At 59.9% G+C, this 15256-nt stretch overlaps 2 protein-coding genes across 4 annotated transcripts; one reads left to right on the plus strand and one right to left on the minus strand.

The window, feature by feature from the left end:
- Positions 1-728: 728 nt before the first annotated feature.
- Positions 729-7241, minus strand: STOML1 (stomatin like 1). Of its 3 annotated transcripts, none has more exons than XM_075764828.1 (8): positions 7223-7241; positions 5777-6058; positions 5496-5602; positions 5197-5346; positions 4579-4782; positions 3510-3738; positions 2679-2897; positions 729-1582 (listed from the first exon to the last, which is right to left on the minus strand). In XM_075764828.1, exons 2-8 carry the CDS (start codon positions 5922-5924, stop codon positions 1380-1382), a joined length of 1260 nt encoding a protein of 419 aa, XP_075620943.1. In that variant the 5' UTR covers positions 5925-6058; positions 7223-7241; the 3' UTR covers positions 729-1379. The 3 variants fall into 3 exon arrangements, with proteins under 3 accessions (XP_075620943.1, XP_075620942.1, XP_075620941.1); XM_075764827.1 differs by lacking the exon at positions 7223-7241 and adding an exon at positions 6164-6845 and having other exon boundaries at positions 2679-2894; XM_075764826.1 differs by lacking the exon at positions 7223-7241 and adding an exon at positions 6164-6844.
- PML (PML nuclear body scaffold) lies at positions 6332-14573 on the plus strand. The gene is made up of 11 exons (XM_075764814.1): positions 6332-6449; positions 7421-7526; positions 8176-8740; positions 9134-9711; positions 9903-9955; positions 10396-10476; positions 10565-10778; positions 11447-11499; positions 13478-13634; positions 13736-14348; positions 14405-14573. Exons 2-10 carry the CDS (start codon positions 7475-7477, stop codon positions 14308-14310), a joined length of 2328 nt encoding a protein of 775 aa, XP_075620929.1. The 5' UTR covers positions 6332-6449; positions 7421-7474; the 3' UTR covers positions 14311-14348; positions 14405-14573.
- The last annotated feature ends 683 nt before the right edge of the window (positions 14574-15256 follow it).

Consider the following 15256-nt stretch of genomic DNA (forward strand, 5'->3'; position numbering starts at 1 on the left):
GTCCTGGGTTGCCTTTGCCCCTTCCTGCAGGGCATGGGTACCACCCCCCAGCCATCTGCACCATGGGGACCACCCCAAAAAGGGGATGGACCACCCCAAAAAGGGGCCGGACCACCAGGAGCACTTGGGGTTCACCCAGCGTGGCAGCCCCAAAAGGAGACGGCACGGTGGGACACTGCTGTCGCCTCCCCGCAGGGCTCTTGGTGCCTGTAGGATCTCCAAAGCCTGGCCCAGCCCCACGCCTCGAAGAAGAGATTTAGCCAGTGATTTGGCCTGATTGCCCCCACAAAACATTTCAGTTTTGGAAACATTTCAATTTTGGAAACGCTTCAATTGGCGAGCAGACCCTTGCATGGCCAGGCCAGGCCAGCAAGACCAGTCAGGATTGTCCCACTGGTCCAGCAAAACATCCTGGGGGCTGGTAAAGCTGCCTGGAGCTCCCAGACACTTTAACCCCTGGGGTGCTGGGTGCTGTAGGGGAGCCGAGCATCCCCGGGGAGACAGTGTGATATCCTGACAAGTCTTCCTCACCGTGGCAGGACTTCGTGTGTTCATCATGACCACACGGTGAGATGGAGTCACACCACGCAGCCTCGACTGGCCGCGGCTCCCACGACCTGACCAGCACATGGCCTCTTTACACCGCACGCTGGGGACCCTTGGGGGAAACCGAGGCACCGAAGGGTGCAGCCCCATCTGCCTGAAGAAGTCATCAGCCCATCGCTGCCCAAGGGCAAGGCTGCAAATCAGGTTTATTGTCCATTGAGAGATGATAGAAAGGAAGCTTACAAAATAAATAAATATCTATATATGCCTATGTACAGTCCACACGCTCCCGCGGACAGACCTCACAGCACGCATGCAAAAGCACTTTGAAGCACAAATTAGCGCAATCACTTATGACAAAACGCTGTGTTGGAAAGGCTCAGGTACCTCCAGGAAGGTCGTTCTCCATATCACCACCTTTGCTCCTTCCCCATAAATGCCAGCATCCCATCAGCAGTGCCACGCTGGACCCCAACCCCAGCCTGCTGGTGGCATCCCAGCCTGGTCCAGCCAGCCCTTGTGCCTTGTTTCAGCTGCCCACCCCACCCCATGACTACTGTCCATGGCCAAAGTGTCCCTAAGCTCTTCCCAGTCCCATCTGCTCAGCTCACGTCCCTTCCAGCCTGGTAAAGCCAAGGACAAGGACACACAATGGAGCTCAGCCTCAGTTTCCCCATTCAGGTCTTCACCCAGCTCCTACAACCTGTACGGGGAGGGCAGCAGAAGCTCCAGCAGGGCAAGGCCCCCACCACGCGGCACCCCTATATGTCCCCCCCACACTTTCGCACACCTACAAAGACACATGCACACAGACACACACCCACATGCGTGCTCTATCTACGTTGCTTCACCGCCTTGACGAGCTCCTCCAGCTTCAGGGCAAGGTGCAGGTCGCCTTTCACCTGCAGCCTCCCACTCATGTAGGCAGTCAAGGGGCGCAGGTCGCCCAAGAAGAGGTCCTGCAGGTCTTTCTCTGCCACCTCCAGAATGACGTCAGGGCTGCCCTCGGGCACGCCGTGGCCAGCTCTCCCGCTGCCTGTAGGACACAATGGGTGGAAGAGGGAGAAGCAGCAGGCTTCAGGATCCAACCTTGCCTGCTGGCCTTTCCCCCCCACCGTTTCATAAAGATTGAGTTGTGCCAGATGACCCAAGCCCAGGGGGATTTTGGAGCCAGGAGTCCTTACGGAGATAAATTTCTCTTGTGGTGCTCCACCAATGTCCTGTTACAGTGGTCCACCTCCCAGCCCTGTCCTACTTTTGCCATTTTGTGCTGGTTTTGGCTGGGATAGAGTTAATTTCCTCCATAGTAGCTAAGGATGGGGCCATCACTCCAAACATACTCCTCTTCCTCCTTCTTTCCCCAGCTTTTTATTGCTGAGCATGACATCATACAGTATGGAATATCCCTTTGGTCAGTTGGGGTCAGCTGTTCCAGCTCTGTCTCCTCCCAACTCCTTGTGCACCCCCAGCCTATCCACTGATGGGGTGGTGTGAGGAGCAGGAAAGGCCTTGGCTCTGTGTAAGTGCTGCTCAGCAGTAACAAAAACATCTCTGTATTATTATCAACACTGTTTTCAGCACAAGCCCAAAACACAGCCCCGTACCAGCTACTATGAAGAATGTTAACCCTATCCCAGCCAAAATCAGCACACATGGCCACCAGGAAAACCATCAGCACCCATCAGGGAATGGATTAGGGTGCTGGGAGGACGTCTTCCAGCACGGCAGCGGCCCAAGGTGCTGCCCGTGCACATCCCTCCATCACTTACCCCCTTGGGCTGGTGGCATGCAAGAGCCAACAAACCCTGAGGTCTTTGAGCCATCTCACTTGGCCAGCCACGAGGAGACCTGGCTGCCAATTTTCTATCAACACTCTCTTTCTGAAGGAAAATTCATGGGTTTAATCCAAAACAAATTATATTTTGGACTTCCAGGGAGCATGGACTCAAGGCCATGGTCACCAAACTGCAGTGCACAGCTGATGGACCCTGGGGTGCCTTTCATGGAGCTACCAAACGGGCTTGGTTTGGGACCCTCTACCTCCAAGCTCAGTGGGGTTCGCAGCATGCAAAGGGGGCCTAGGCACAAAACACCCTCCCACCCCCAACACAACAACCCCAAAGAGTGTTGACCTGAGGAGAGGTCTATGAAGTAGGTGCTCTGGGCGCCGCTTGGCAGGGTGATGTTGACCTGGTAGGACGCTCCCACCTGGCCAACCAGGGCCTCGGAGAGGATGGGCTCCACTGCTGAGAGCAGCTCTTCTGCGCTGGGCTTTCTCCGGGTGCTGCCGGTGGCGGCGAGGAGGGGAACGGTGGGAGGCTCCACCTCGTTCACTGTCTCCACGCTGTCTGCTGGGGACAAAGGGACAGAAGTGTGTTGAGGGGACACCTTCAAGTGGTGAACTTTGCATGGACCCACCGATGAAGGTCTGTGGAGCAGAGAAACCCACTTATCCACAAGTTTCCAGCTAAGCAAGAAGAGGACAACATGGTTTTGCCCGTTCCTACTGCCTGCTCCTCTGTCTGCCATGGGTTACTCTTCCCCTGCTACCAGAGGGTGTAAAATTATCCCTGAAAGAAATAGCAGGGCACAAATTGGTGGAAAAAAAATAAATCCATGTTGCCCTCAGATGTGACTCTCTCATCAAGCTCAGGCCCTTCCCTGTGTTCGCCTGATGGAAATGCTGAGTTGGTCTTGAGCCCAGGCTCCTGCAGATCTGCTCCTGCCCTCCCCAGTCCCATCTCCAACGTCTCATTCAGCAGGTTGTGTTGTGCCACGTGCTGTATGGAGCTGTGCCCAAAGCGGTCCTCTCTCCTCCCCCCTACCAGCCTATTTGTGCTGTGCTCATAGGAGCATGGTATCTCCCAGACTTTGACTCCTCTGTCAAATAGCCAACAGACACAAAGGTCATCGGGCAGGAGGGACATCCCCCAGCAGAGAAGCTGTGGCCCTGGGTTGGTTACCTGCCTCCGGAGCACCGGTCCCACTGCCGGCCAGAGCCAGGGTGTTGCTAAAGAAATGGGCAGCCAGCTGCTGAATGGTGCCATCCAGCCCCTCCAGCCCAGGCACGGGTGGCACGGTGGCCAGAGGGCCAACCAGGTTGTCCTGAGGCGGCTGCAGCACAGCCTCCATGCTCAGCTCCACCCGGTCCACCTCCAGGCCCCAGGACTTGGTCATGTCGTTGATCTCCAGCTGCAGAGTCGAGAAGAAAGGGAGAGGTGTTGGCAGCCCAGGCAGTACGACCATGGAGACCACCCACCACAGCACCCCCAAACATGGCCATTCCCATAGCTTCTACTTCTACTACCCACCAGCTTTAAATGCAGAGTGTTGAACCAGGCTCAATAGTCCATCTCCTCCAGGCTGTCCACTCTCACGTTCAACACTGCTCACCCACTTGCCCTCCCGGCTTGGAGGGGGTCAGGACAGGGAGGACAGCTCTGTCTTGTTCCCCTTTCCATGGCTCCATCCCAGGCTGGCCCCTTTCCTCGCTCTCCCCTGGGCACCATGGCCTGGCATGGTGCTCCACCAGACAGCATCTCTGACCTCCAAACTACCCCAGATACCCCAGAGATACCGGTATATCCCCCCCACCCTCCTTTTATACCCTTCCTTGTAGACATTCCACCCACAAGCTCGTGGCCTGGCCCAGGTCAGCTGTGGGCACCACTCATCACCCCTCGGCCACCGCCCTGTCCTGCTTCTCTCCCCAAAAGCCTTTTCCAGTTTGCAGCCCCCCTCCAGACATTTTCCTGGTGGAAATAGGGAGGTTGAATTTAAACGTGCCGACAACACATGGGCTTTTCTGTGTGGCCAAAGCCCTTCGAGATAAGACACAGACCTCCAGAGACCCACATCTGAAGGTATCTGCTTCCCACTAATCACCACGTCTTCCCAGCTCCCCTCCTTGGCCAGGTCCATGGCCAGATGGACTTTCAGCAGCTACAGCTTTCTCTTACTGCTACTTCCATGCCAAGAACCTGAGGGTCTGGGGAGCTCGGGGGCTCTTCATAGGGCTGGGGTAGTCCTCACCAGCAGCTGCTCCCCGATCCTCAGCTTTTCCACCTGGATCTCACGGAGGCTCTTCTTCACCAAGGTCTTGGTCATGGCATTCTGTGCCGTCATCCGGGTGGCTGCGATGAGGTCCTTCACCATCATGACAGACAAGACAGGGTCCCACACCCGGAATTGGACGTCGGCACCCATGGAGATGACCGCTCCGTCCTTGGAGATCAGCTGGGGCAGAGAGGAGTCAGGATCTCTCCCCCTCTCCACCCCATGACCCAACCCTTGTGCATAGAGCCTGGGAGCAAAGGCGTTCACTTCTTTCCCAGGGGGCAACCAGCTCTAGATCTCTTTATGAAGAGGGTTACTAGAGACAAAACCAACCCAAACAATAAAGTTTGGGCTAGTCTGAACGATGAGGCCAGTTTCCACCACAAGGCTGTTATTGAAAGGCATCTGGGAAGGATAGAGATTGATGTTTTTGAGATGTCTCCAGCCAGGAACGTTCAAAGTGTGCAAAGTCAAGAGAAGAGGAGCTTTTCAGCTGCAGGCAGGGAAAAATCCAACCCCCCCCCCAAAATCCACCTGGCTCTGGGTATTTGAGAGATGTGTCTCCATCCTGCCCTGAGGCCCATGGCAGCTCACCTTGCAGGGGGGCACGTTGAAGGCCCTCGTCCTCAGATCCACGCGCTGACAGTGATCGATGAAGGGCAGCAGCAGGACCACGCCGGGTCCTTGCGGCGCCCGGATGCGTCCCAGGCGGAAGATGATCATTCGCTCGTAGGCGGGCACGATCTGGAATGGGAAAGTTTAGACCAGGACAGAAGCTAAACCCTGGGTCCTATGGTGCCAGGAGCAATGGGACTAGGGGCAATCAGGAATGGTGTCACCCCCCCATGGAGAACAGGTTGCCACCCCACTCCTCGCCTGCTTCCCTCCCTTACCTTCAAGGCAAACCATCCTGAGATGGGGAAGGTGACAACCATCAGCAAGAAGACCAAGGAGGTGATAATCCCATGGCAGATCCAGGACAACCAACCCTGGGAGGAGTCTGCAGGGGGATGACATGGGGGATGTACTTGCTCCAAAGCCTCCTTCCCTGCCTGAGAATCCCCATCCGAGCCTCTCCCCCGCACCCTGCACCCCAGGGAAGCCGGCAGCATGGGGGGCACCCAGCAGCAGCGGCAATAAAGGGGTAGACAGCGTCTCTAAGGTTGGGACTCACCTGCAGCATTCCCGGCCGGTCCCAGAGGATCTTGCTTGGATCCGAAGGAGAAGAAGCCCTTCTGGCCACCATAGAGCCCGATGCTGGACTGCTGGAAGCGGTCAAAGTCTCCCAAGGGAAGGGCCTGGTATCCCGACCGGCTGAACATGGTGCTGGTGCCTTGCACAGGACCCCGCTCCCGATGCTCGGAGCCCTCTAAGCCTTTCTTCCCATTGCCATCGCAGCCACTTCGGTAGCCAACACGGCTTCTGCCTGCCCCCAACCCGGTCCAACCTCCTCGCCCTGGGAGAGACGCCGGAAAAGAGCTGACAAGCCCTGCTGTTGTCACGGAGGATGCTTGCTAGAAGAAATCAAATCCTTCGGGGGCTTTCCTTGCTGGGGTCTCACCCAGGCTGGGGACTGGGAGCTTCACATCCTCCCGGTGACCTTCTGGGCAGGAACCGAGCTGGGAGACAAAAGCCGTGGCCCCGCAGCCGCCTTCTGTTTCGCACCCCCTTGAAGCTGGGAGATAACCCTGGGGTGTCCCCGGCCGCCAGCCCCGGTGGCCGTGGGGACCGGAGGCCGTGTCGAGGATGCTGTGGAGGGGAAGGAGGGAGCTGCTGGCGCTTCCTGGTCCGCCCGTCATGTGGCTGCTGACGGCACAGGGACGAAACCGCTCATGGCTCACGGCTGGGTGAGTTTTTCCAGAGAGGCCCTGCCCGGGAACCCTTCCACCGGCCATGGGGAGGAGGATTGGGTCCTCCATCATACATTCACCTTGCATGGGGGGGCTCCGGAGGGTCCCCCAGCCCCACGGGGAATCGGGAGAGGTATTTTTCCCAACTATTCCCGCTCCGGCAGGGCCTTCTCACCATACCAAATCCCCCCCCGCACCATCTCACTGGCCTGCAAAGCGTAGCGGAGACCGGAGCAGCGCTGCTGAGGACAGGGGGGGTGGCAATAGGGCAGGTTTAAACCCCCCCTGGCTGAAGCGGGGGCCTGAGACGCTGCCCCAGACACAGCAGCAGCTCTTACAGCCGTGCCGGCACCCAGACACATACCCCAGCACAACTCGGGGGTCCTTCCTTAGCAGCTGAAGCAGAGCTTTCTCATCTGACCCCCCTCTGGTACCAGCATCCCCCCCCGGTACCAGCATCCCCCCCCGGTACCAGCATCCCCCCGGTACCAGCATCCCCCCCCCGGTACCAGCATCCCCCCCCCGGTACCAGCATCCCCCCCCAGTACCAGCATCCCCCCCCGGTACCAGCATCCCCCCCCGGTACCAGCATCCCTCTCCCGGTACCAGCATCCCCCCCCCGGTACCAGCATCCCCCCCCAGTACCAGCATCCCCCCCCGGTACCAGCATCCCTCTCCCGGTACCAGCATCCCCCCCCCCGGTACCAGCATCCCTCTCCCGGTACCAGCACCCCCCCCCCCCCCCGCGAAGTTCCCTCCGGTACCGGCACCCCCGGGCAGAGGCAAGGCAGGAGCAGGCAGGGCGGGGGGCGCTGCCCGGGTGGGAGCGGGGACCCCCGACTCTCTCCCTACCCACCCCCCCAGCACCCCCCCCCCCCCGAAGAACCGCTCACCTCTCCCGCCCGAGGAACCTCCCTGCCTTCCCCGCCTTCTTCCCGCCAGCTCCTCCCTCCTCTTCCTCCCCCCAGGCGGGCTGGAGAAACGAAAGTCTCCGGTAAGCGCTGCTCGGTCCGGGCGTTGGCATGCCCGACAGCCCCGCCGCCCCCCCGCCGCCCGGCCCCGGCCCCCCAGCAGGTAAGGGGAGAGGTGGGGGGATCCCCGTTTTCCTGGAGGGGGGGAGGCAAAGCCTGGCTGCAGGCTCCCCCCCCCCCGCCCAAAGGGGTTGCCTGCTTGGGGGGGGGGGGGGGGCGTTGTTTTTTTAGGGTGCAAAACTAATCGGGGGTGGGGTGGGGAGGTGGGGAGGGGACAGGGGCTGGTGCCAGCATCCCGGTGCTGGCCGGGAGGTTTTGCAGGAACCGGGGGATGGGGAGGGGGACACCAGTTGCCACCCCCCCCCCCCCCCTTCCCTCCCCACTCGAAGAGACCGCGTCAGCAAAACTACAGTCACTTCGGAGCTTGTGTCATGTGCGGCGGAGTCTCCTCCCCGCCGCCAGCTTTGAAATCCAAAATTCCCCTGAGGGAAGGAGCTTGGGGAGAGGGGAGGACACCCTCCGAGGGGCCCACAACCCTTTGCAGCCAGCAGAGAATCTCCCCGGCAGAGCACCCTCGGGGTGCAGCCGCCCGCTTGCCCTCGACGCGGGGGGGATGGAGAGGAGCTGCTCACCCGCCTTGCGGCTCCCTTACGCCTTGCCCGCAGCGGGGTGGGTAACGTGGGCTGCCCACGGGTGGGACCGAGCCTCCCGTCCCCTCCGGCTCACGCGCTTTCCCCCGGCATCCCGCTTAGACGGAGACGGCACTGCTGCCCCCATGGAGACGGGACCCCAGCCGGGTACGCCCCCGTGCTCCCCTCCATCCCACCCGCCTGCGGTGGAGGATGACTTCAAGTTCGTCCTCTGCGAGGGCTGCCAGCAGGAATCGCCCAACCTCAAGCTCCTCACCTGCCTCCACACCTTGTGCCTCGGTTGCCTGAGCGAGAACAAGCCCATCGGGCAGTGCCCCGTGTGCCGGATGGCCATCCCGCAGGCCAGCGGCATCCCCGACGTGGACAACCTGCTCTTCACCAACCTGCAGGCCAGGCTTAGCATCTACAAGATGATCAACAGCGGTGGCCTGAGCTGCAGCCGGTGCCGGGGGGAAGCGGCGGCGGTGTGGTGCTCCGAGTGCGAGGAGTTCCTCTGCACTAAGTGCTTTGAGGACCACCAGTGGTTCTTCAAGAAGAGGAGCCACGAGGCCAGGAAGGTGGAGGAGCTTCGTGCTGAGTCAGCTCATCGGTTCCTAGAAGACACCAGAAAGCCCTGCAACATCTTTTGCTCCAGTCCCAGTCACATCAACCAGGGCCACATCTGCAGGTGAGAGTGGTGCCTTGTTTCCAGGTCCCATCCTGCACCGAGGGCTTTGGGGTTGCTGTTCCGGGACCAGCTCTGCCAGGAGGGCAGAGCTAAGGGGGTTTCATCACCTGCCTTTGGAGAGGGACCTGGGCAGGAGCAGGGTGTGATACGGGGCTGGCAGGTCCCTGGGAGGAGGGAGGGGAGCAGAGCCGGGTTGAACACCCAGCTTCATGCCCACATCTGCAGCTGGCGATGCGAGGCAAAGCCCTTTCCCGCCCCGTGCCTCAGTTTCCCCTCTCGTTAAACTCCTCAGCTGCCCCTTGAGGGAGGGGGAAATCACACCCAACACAGTGGAAACACTTTTCTCCCCCCTCTCACATACCGACTTTGAAGGACGCTCCCGTTTCTTTCCAGCATCTACTGCAACAAGTGCTGCAAGCCGCTGTGCTGCTCGTGCGCGCTGCTGGACAGCCAGCACGCCCCGTTCTGCGACATCCGCAGCGAGACCCAGCGCAGGCAGGAGGAGCTGAGCACCATGAGGCAGGAGCTGAAGGAGAAGAGAAGCGCCTTCGAGGCCACCTACGCGGCGCTGCAGGACGAGGCCGCCCGGCTGGAGCAGGCGCAGCGGGAGATGCGGGAGCTGATCCGTCAGCGCGTGGAGCAGCTGGTGCGGCTGCTCCGTCAGGAGGAAGAGGAGCTGCTGGGGCTGGTGGAAGCGCGGCAGGAGCAGGGCCGGCGGGACCTGGCGAGGGAGCTGCAGCGCGTGGAGGGGGTGCTGCGGCGGATGGAGGCGGGCGAGCGGCTGGTGGAGAAGATGAACCTCTACGCCACAGAGCAGGAGGTGATGGACATGCAGCCCTTCATCAAGGACTCGCTGGAGGAGCTGCAGCAGCTGCAGCCGGCGGCGGCCGGGGACCGAGCACAGCCTGGGGACTTGGCCGAGTGCAGGGCACGGCTGGAAGCGCTGGTGGAGCGTGTGACGGGGCACCCAGGTGAGGACTTGCTGTGGGGATGGATCCAGCCACTCCACAGGCAGCGGGGACTCGGGCCAGCTCAGAAATCCATCACCCAAGGTTCAGAGCCAACCGCTGGGCAGGTTTTTCCCAGCTCGGCTGCTGCTGGGGCCAAGCGGGAGCTCCAGAGGCCCCGGTTTGGGATTGCAGCCCTGCTCTCTCCATTGCAGGTACCAATTCCCAAGCCATCCCCACGGTCGAGGTGGCCCTGGATAAAGACCTGGTGAGATGTCCATGTTTCGTCCCGCTGCGCTGCTGTGTGGGGAGGGCTCCTGCATCAGCCGAGACCTGGATCCCATTTTCCTCTCACCTTTGCAAGCCTTTCCCAAGGGAATGCCTTCCCCTTCCCACCCATCACTCCCATTGCTTCGTTAACCACACACCCCCAGGGATGCTTCTCCCTGGGCAGAGAAGAACCTGCTTGGTAGCCATCACCTCCCACCACCCAGGCATGCTCCTACCCCATCCCTCTTCTCCAAGCCTGCTGCTCATCCCTTATTTTCCCTTATATTGGCCTTGAGCCAAGCCGGAGGGCTGGGCTGTGCCTCAGTTTCCCCCTTGCTGAGGATGTTGCTCTGCCTGCTGCTCGGGGACCCCCCAACCCTGCAGAGGGGCCGATGGCCTCGAGGATCACCCTAACGCTGCTCCGTACTCTCTCTGCAGCAAGAGGAGCCGGTCCAGCCCGAAAGCCAAAACGTCTTGCCCACCTTCACCATCAGCCTCGAGATGATGCAGACGAACGCGGTAAGAAATCCCCGGCCAGGCAGGAGCCTTTGGGGACCAGGAGATGCCACCGCGGCACCTTACATCCCCCGTGCTCTCCTCTTTCCAGGCTTTTCCCGTCACCACGTGGCCCAAACGGTCACACTGCATAGAGAAAGGCAGCCAGATCTCACCCAAGATACTAAAGCTGGAGTGCGACAACACGCCGGTCCCCGACGATCCCAGTTCAAACCAGTGGGATGGCAGAAGGGGTCCCAGCACCACCATCCTGAACCAGAACAGCAGCAGGATCCCTGCCGCCAGCAAGCACACTGATGATGCAGGTGGGGACCGGGGACGTGCCCCTCTTCATTACCCCATCTCTTCCTCCTCCCCTTATGGGGGTCCCCCCGTCTTTCCCAGCCTCTGCGCACCCCCGTGCACTCGGAGCCTTGGCCAGCCCCCCCCCCGGGTCAGAGAAGCAGAGGGTGGGAGCTGGTTCCCAGGGGCGTAAATACGAGAGCAATGCTCCAGGGTGGACGCAGATGCTCCATCCAGCTCCACGTCCTCCCTCCAAGGCGGCCAAAACCCAAGCCTAGGGAAGAGCATAGCAGCAGGGCAAGCGTGCAGAGAAACTCCCCTGCCTCCTGCTCCAGGAGCTCTGGATTTTCCAGTACGATTTTTAGCAAAACCCATTTTTTTCCCTGAAATCACCCAGCCCCGCTCCAGCCTGCTGCAGCATCCCCCAGCGAGGGATCCCGGACTCAGCTCTGCAAACAGGAGGGAGGATGAAATACATCCCCTGGAGATGCTGGGACAGGGTCCGTGGGGTGAAGCAGCAGTGGAGAGGTTGCCCCCACCTCGGGGCGCATCTGAGATCACCCAAGGGCTGGGTGGTTCGTGGTTCTGGTAGAAGCGTTTGCTCTCCGCTACAAAAATCAGGAGATCAGTCCCCCCATGTGATCCAAAAATCAGTCTTGAAGCTTCAGCATCCTCCTGTTTCCTCCCGCAGAAGACACCAGCATCATCATCTGCAGCTCGGAAGACAGCGAGGAAGACACAGCGGTGAGTGTAACGCCAGAACTCCCTCCTTGCTGAGCCACGCCGCAGGCAGAAGAGGCAGCTGCGCCCCAACCATCTCTGGGGTGCCTTTCCCTTTCCTCAAGCTATGCTCAGACCCGAGCCTCCTCCCTTCCTAGCATCAGCCAGAGACTCACTCGTGCCTTTCTCTCCCCGCTTTGGTTGCTCCTAAGCGTCAGGGAAGCTGGGCCATCCCAAAACTAGTCCTCCTGAGCTGGTACCTCTTGGTATTCTGGAGCAGCCGGGGTCCTCTCGCGCAGGCAGCAAACCCCACCTTGATTTGCTCTGAGGTGGGATCCCACACCAGACCCTTTCGAGTCGGTCCTTACGGCCTCTTTCTTCCCGCCTCACTGGGAAGGTTGTTCTCAGCTTAAAAAAAAAAAAAAAAGTAAAAAAAAAAAATCAAGTTTCATCTAAAAATCAAGTTTGTGAGTTGAACGTAGCATCCACGCTTGGAGAGTTCATCAGTCCTGTGCCTACACGGGGCTGAGAAGCTCCTGGGAGCCACCAGAGCAGGTAGGGACCATCTGAGCATCCCCAAAGCGACATTTCCGAGCTCCCTGCAGTGAACGTTTCACAGCACCCATGCTGCGGACTGGTACGTGGCAACCAAACGGCCCTGGCCGAGGTGGTTAGATGAACCAAGGGCATGGGATCCCTGCTGAGATACCCCATCGCCAGCACGAGCAGGGGATCCCTTTGGAAATGGAGGTGAGCGCGGCTGATTTGGGATCGGAGAGGGTTGGGTTTCCAGCGCTGGCTTAATACGGGGTTAACAGCCCCCCCCCCTTCCTTTTTTTTTTTTTTTTTTTGTATAAATTAATGCAGAAGCTCTTCTTACTCTTCAATAAAGCTGTTTCCAGATTAAATCCAGCCCGCTGCTGGCTTCCTTATTTTTTTTTTCCTTTGCTGTTTTTCCTTGCTCTTCTCATTCATCTCTAACAGGGCGGGGCGGGGGGGGGGGGGAAGAGAGTTGTGGAGCTAAAACCCTGTCCCCACTCCCTGCTAGTGCCCAAAAATCCCAAGGGTGGGGCTTTTGGGGGTGTTAGCTGCTTGCTGTGAGAAATCCCAGCGTGAATCCGGTGTCCTTTGGTACGATGTGGATTTAAGGGTGTAGCAAAGGCGCAGGCTGAAAAAAAAATGAGAGGTTCCAGAGGTGTAAACATCTGACTGATGGTCTGGTGCTGGGCACTAAAAAAAATGCAGCCTTGAGACTTGGGGAAAAAAAAAGGGTTTAAAGCCCGGAAAAGGGGAGAAAATAGCAGCTGAGTGAGAAAAAAATGCAGAGCGATGGTCTGCAGGTGAAGGTGCCCGGGCCAGGGGTGCAGGATTGTCCCTGGGAGAAAGAGGGAGGAAAACCAAGGTTGGTTGGATGTATTGCTGTCCTCCTCTTCCCGTAGGGAAATGTTCGCTGTGGATGTCCACCCCTGCCGAGGCTGGGCAGGGGACGGTCGGTGTGGCTGCTTTTACTCACCCTTGGGAAGCACCGCTGTAGGCACTGGACGTGCTGAGCCTGGAGAGGCACCGAACCTTCTCCTGATGTTTAAGTCCAGCGGTATCTCCCGTGGTGAGGTCGCCCAGCCACATTTATGTCCCTCCGTGACCTGCATCCACATGAGATGTACAGAAAGGGACAGCAAGTCCCTGGACCTGTGCGTTGTGTCCCTCCGGCCACTGCCTGGATCCCACCCACCGCTTAGGACGAGCTGCGTTCAGGGCTCTGCTCTTGCTCACTTGGCCCAGACCCTGGTTTTGGGCTCTCAACGGGGGTCCCCATGGCCAGCCCACTCCTGAGACACGGCACGCACCCAAACCATCCCTGGTACCCTGCGGGTTTCGTGGCGTTGCGCACAACCAGGTCCTTGCCCATGGCCGATGGTGCACCCAAGGGTGCTCCTCATGCCTTCCCAGCCAGGTCCAAGCAGGTAGGTGGGACTGGGCCCCCTTCTCCACTCTCTTGCAGGCCTCTAGCAAGCCCAGGTACAGCAAGGAGCCCTCCAGCCCCACATGGTCCGGGAGCGGCACCTCACCCCACCGCAGCATTGGCCCCACCAGTCCCTGGGACGACGGGTTGGAGCTGAGCACCTTGGTGTTCCTCAGCTTGAAGGTTGACCAGAAAAGTGAGCATTGCCTTCTCCAGGCACAGGGGGCTGGGGGCGTGGGTGGGTAGAGAGGATCACCCCCAAATACTTACCCCAGCCTCGTCCTTTCACCTCCGCAGCCCAGCACATCACGGAGGTGGCAGCAGCAAACGGAGAGCACACTTTCAAGACGCTGATTCAGACGCCCGAGTCAGTGCTGGCGCTGCTCTCCCAGGGTGTCCCCATAGAGGTGGGGATGCAGCACCTCCTCTGGTACCTCTCCCCGCTCCCCAGGCCCATCCTCATCGTCTATAACTTCTGGGCACCAGAGCTGCCCGCTCTCTTTAAAGCCCTGGATGCCATGGGCAGGAAAATGGACTTCTGCCACGCTGTGGGTGGTTACGTGGATATGTTGTCCTTGATCAAAGAAAAGGTGCCCAAGGCCCCTTCCTACAAGCTGAAGAACCTGCTGAAAAGGCACCTGCAGCAGCAGCTCAACGAGGGCAGCGCGTTGGCCACGGCCAAGGCCCTGCAGGACCTGTGGGGGACCCTGCAGCTCCCTACCCACGCCGACGCGGGGATGGTGCTCACCCACTGCAACCTGCAGAGCTACACCATCCTGCGGCCCTTGGTGCAGGAGAAGCTACTCACCAGGAGGGCGGCCAAGATCCTGGCCCGGCGTAACCTCATCCTCTGGGAGCTGGAAGAGGCTTGAGTGTAACCGTGGGGTGAGCTGAGCTGGCCAGGTCTCAAGTTAACAGCTCCAGGGATGCTCGCCGAGGGATGCTCGCCGAGGGATGCTCGCCGAGGGATGCTCGCCGAGGGATGCTCGCCGAGGGATGCTCGCAGCAGCATCAAGCAGGACTTTTGCAGACCCTCTCCGCTCCCAGCATGGAGCTTAAAAGGTTCACGACCCTGGGTCAGCTCTAGGGGGACGAAACCAACCGCTCAAATGAATATCTTTATAAAATAAATTGCACAGCGCTGGCCAGCGTAATTTATTGGGGTGTCTTCACCCCTCCTTTGCCCAGCCAGGCGGGAGGGGATATACCCTGCCCCCCCCCCAACCCGGATGCGGTCCCCGGTGGTGACAGGCAGAGGTTGGCAGCGGTGTCCCCAGCCGCTGTGCCAAGGCAGTTTTGGGGACACACCGCCAGGTGTCCTCTTTGTACAGCCGCACACGGGCGGGCGTGCGAGGGCTGGCTCCCGTGGCTCCTGCACGCAGGCTCGCACCCACTCGTGCACACGCACAACCCACTCGTGCACACGCACGTCATCCCTGGAAGCCACCGGTGGTTCCTCCCGTACATGGGAAGGTATCGCGACCATCACCGGGGCGTCTGGTCCGCCGCATTGGACGCAGGAGAGGGGTGGGGAGGGTGACCAGGTCCTCTGGGTGGCTGGAAGTGGGTGAAGACGGGCAGGAAAGGGGTGCGGTGAAGTTCTCTTCTCCGAGAGGGTGCGGTGGGAGATGCCAGGCTTGGAAAATTTGGGGGGGCGGGAGGATGAGGAGGAAGCGTGACCCCCACCATCTTCTGCGAGCCCCCTGGGAACAAGCAGTGGCCCAGACACAGCTATGGGCTATCGGAGCTGGGTCTTGGCCAGTGAGGTGGGGGTAGGCAAGGGGGGCTGCCTTCCCCCTGCCTGTCCTGCCTGCTGCC

The sequence above is a fragment of the Balearica regulorum genome, chromosome 12 (genome assembly GCF_011004875.1).
Source record: "Balearica regulorum gibbericeps isolate bBalReg1 chromosome 12, bBalReg1.pri, whole genome shotgun sequence".
NCBI lineage: Eukaryota > Metazoa > Chordata > Aves > Gruiformes > Gruidae > Balearica > Balearica regulorum.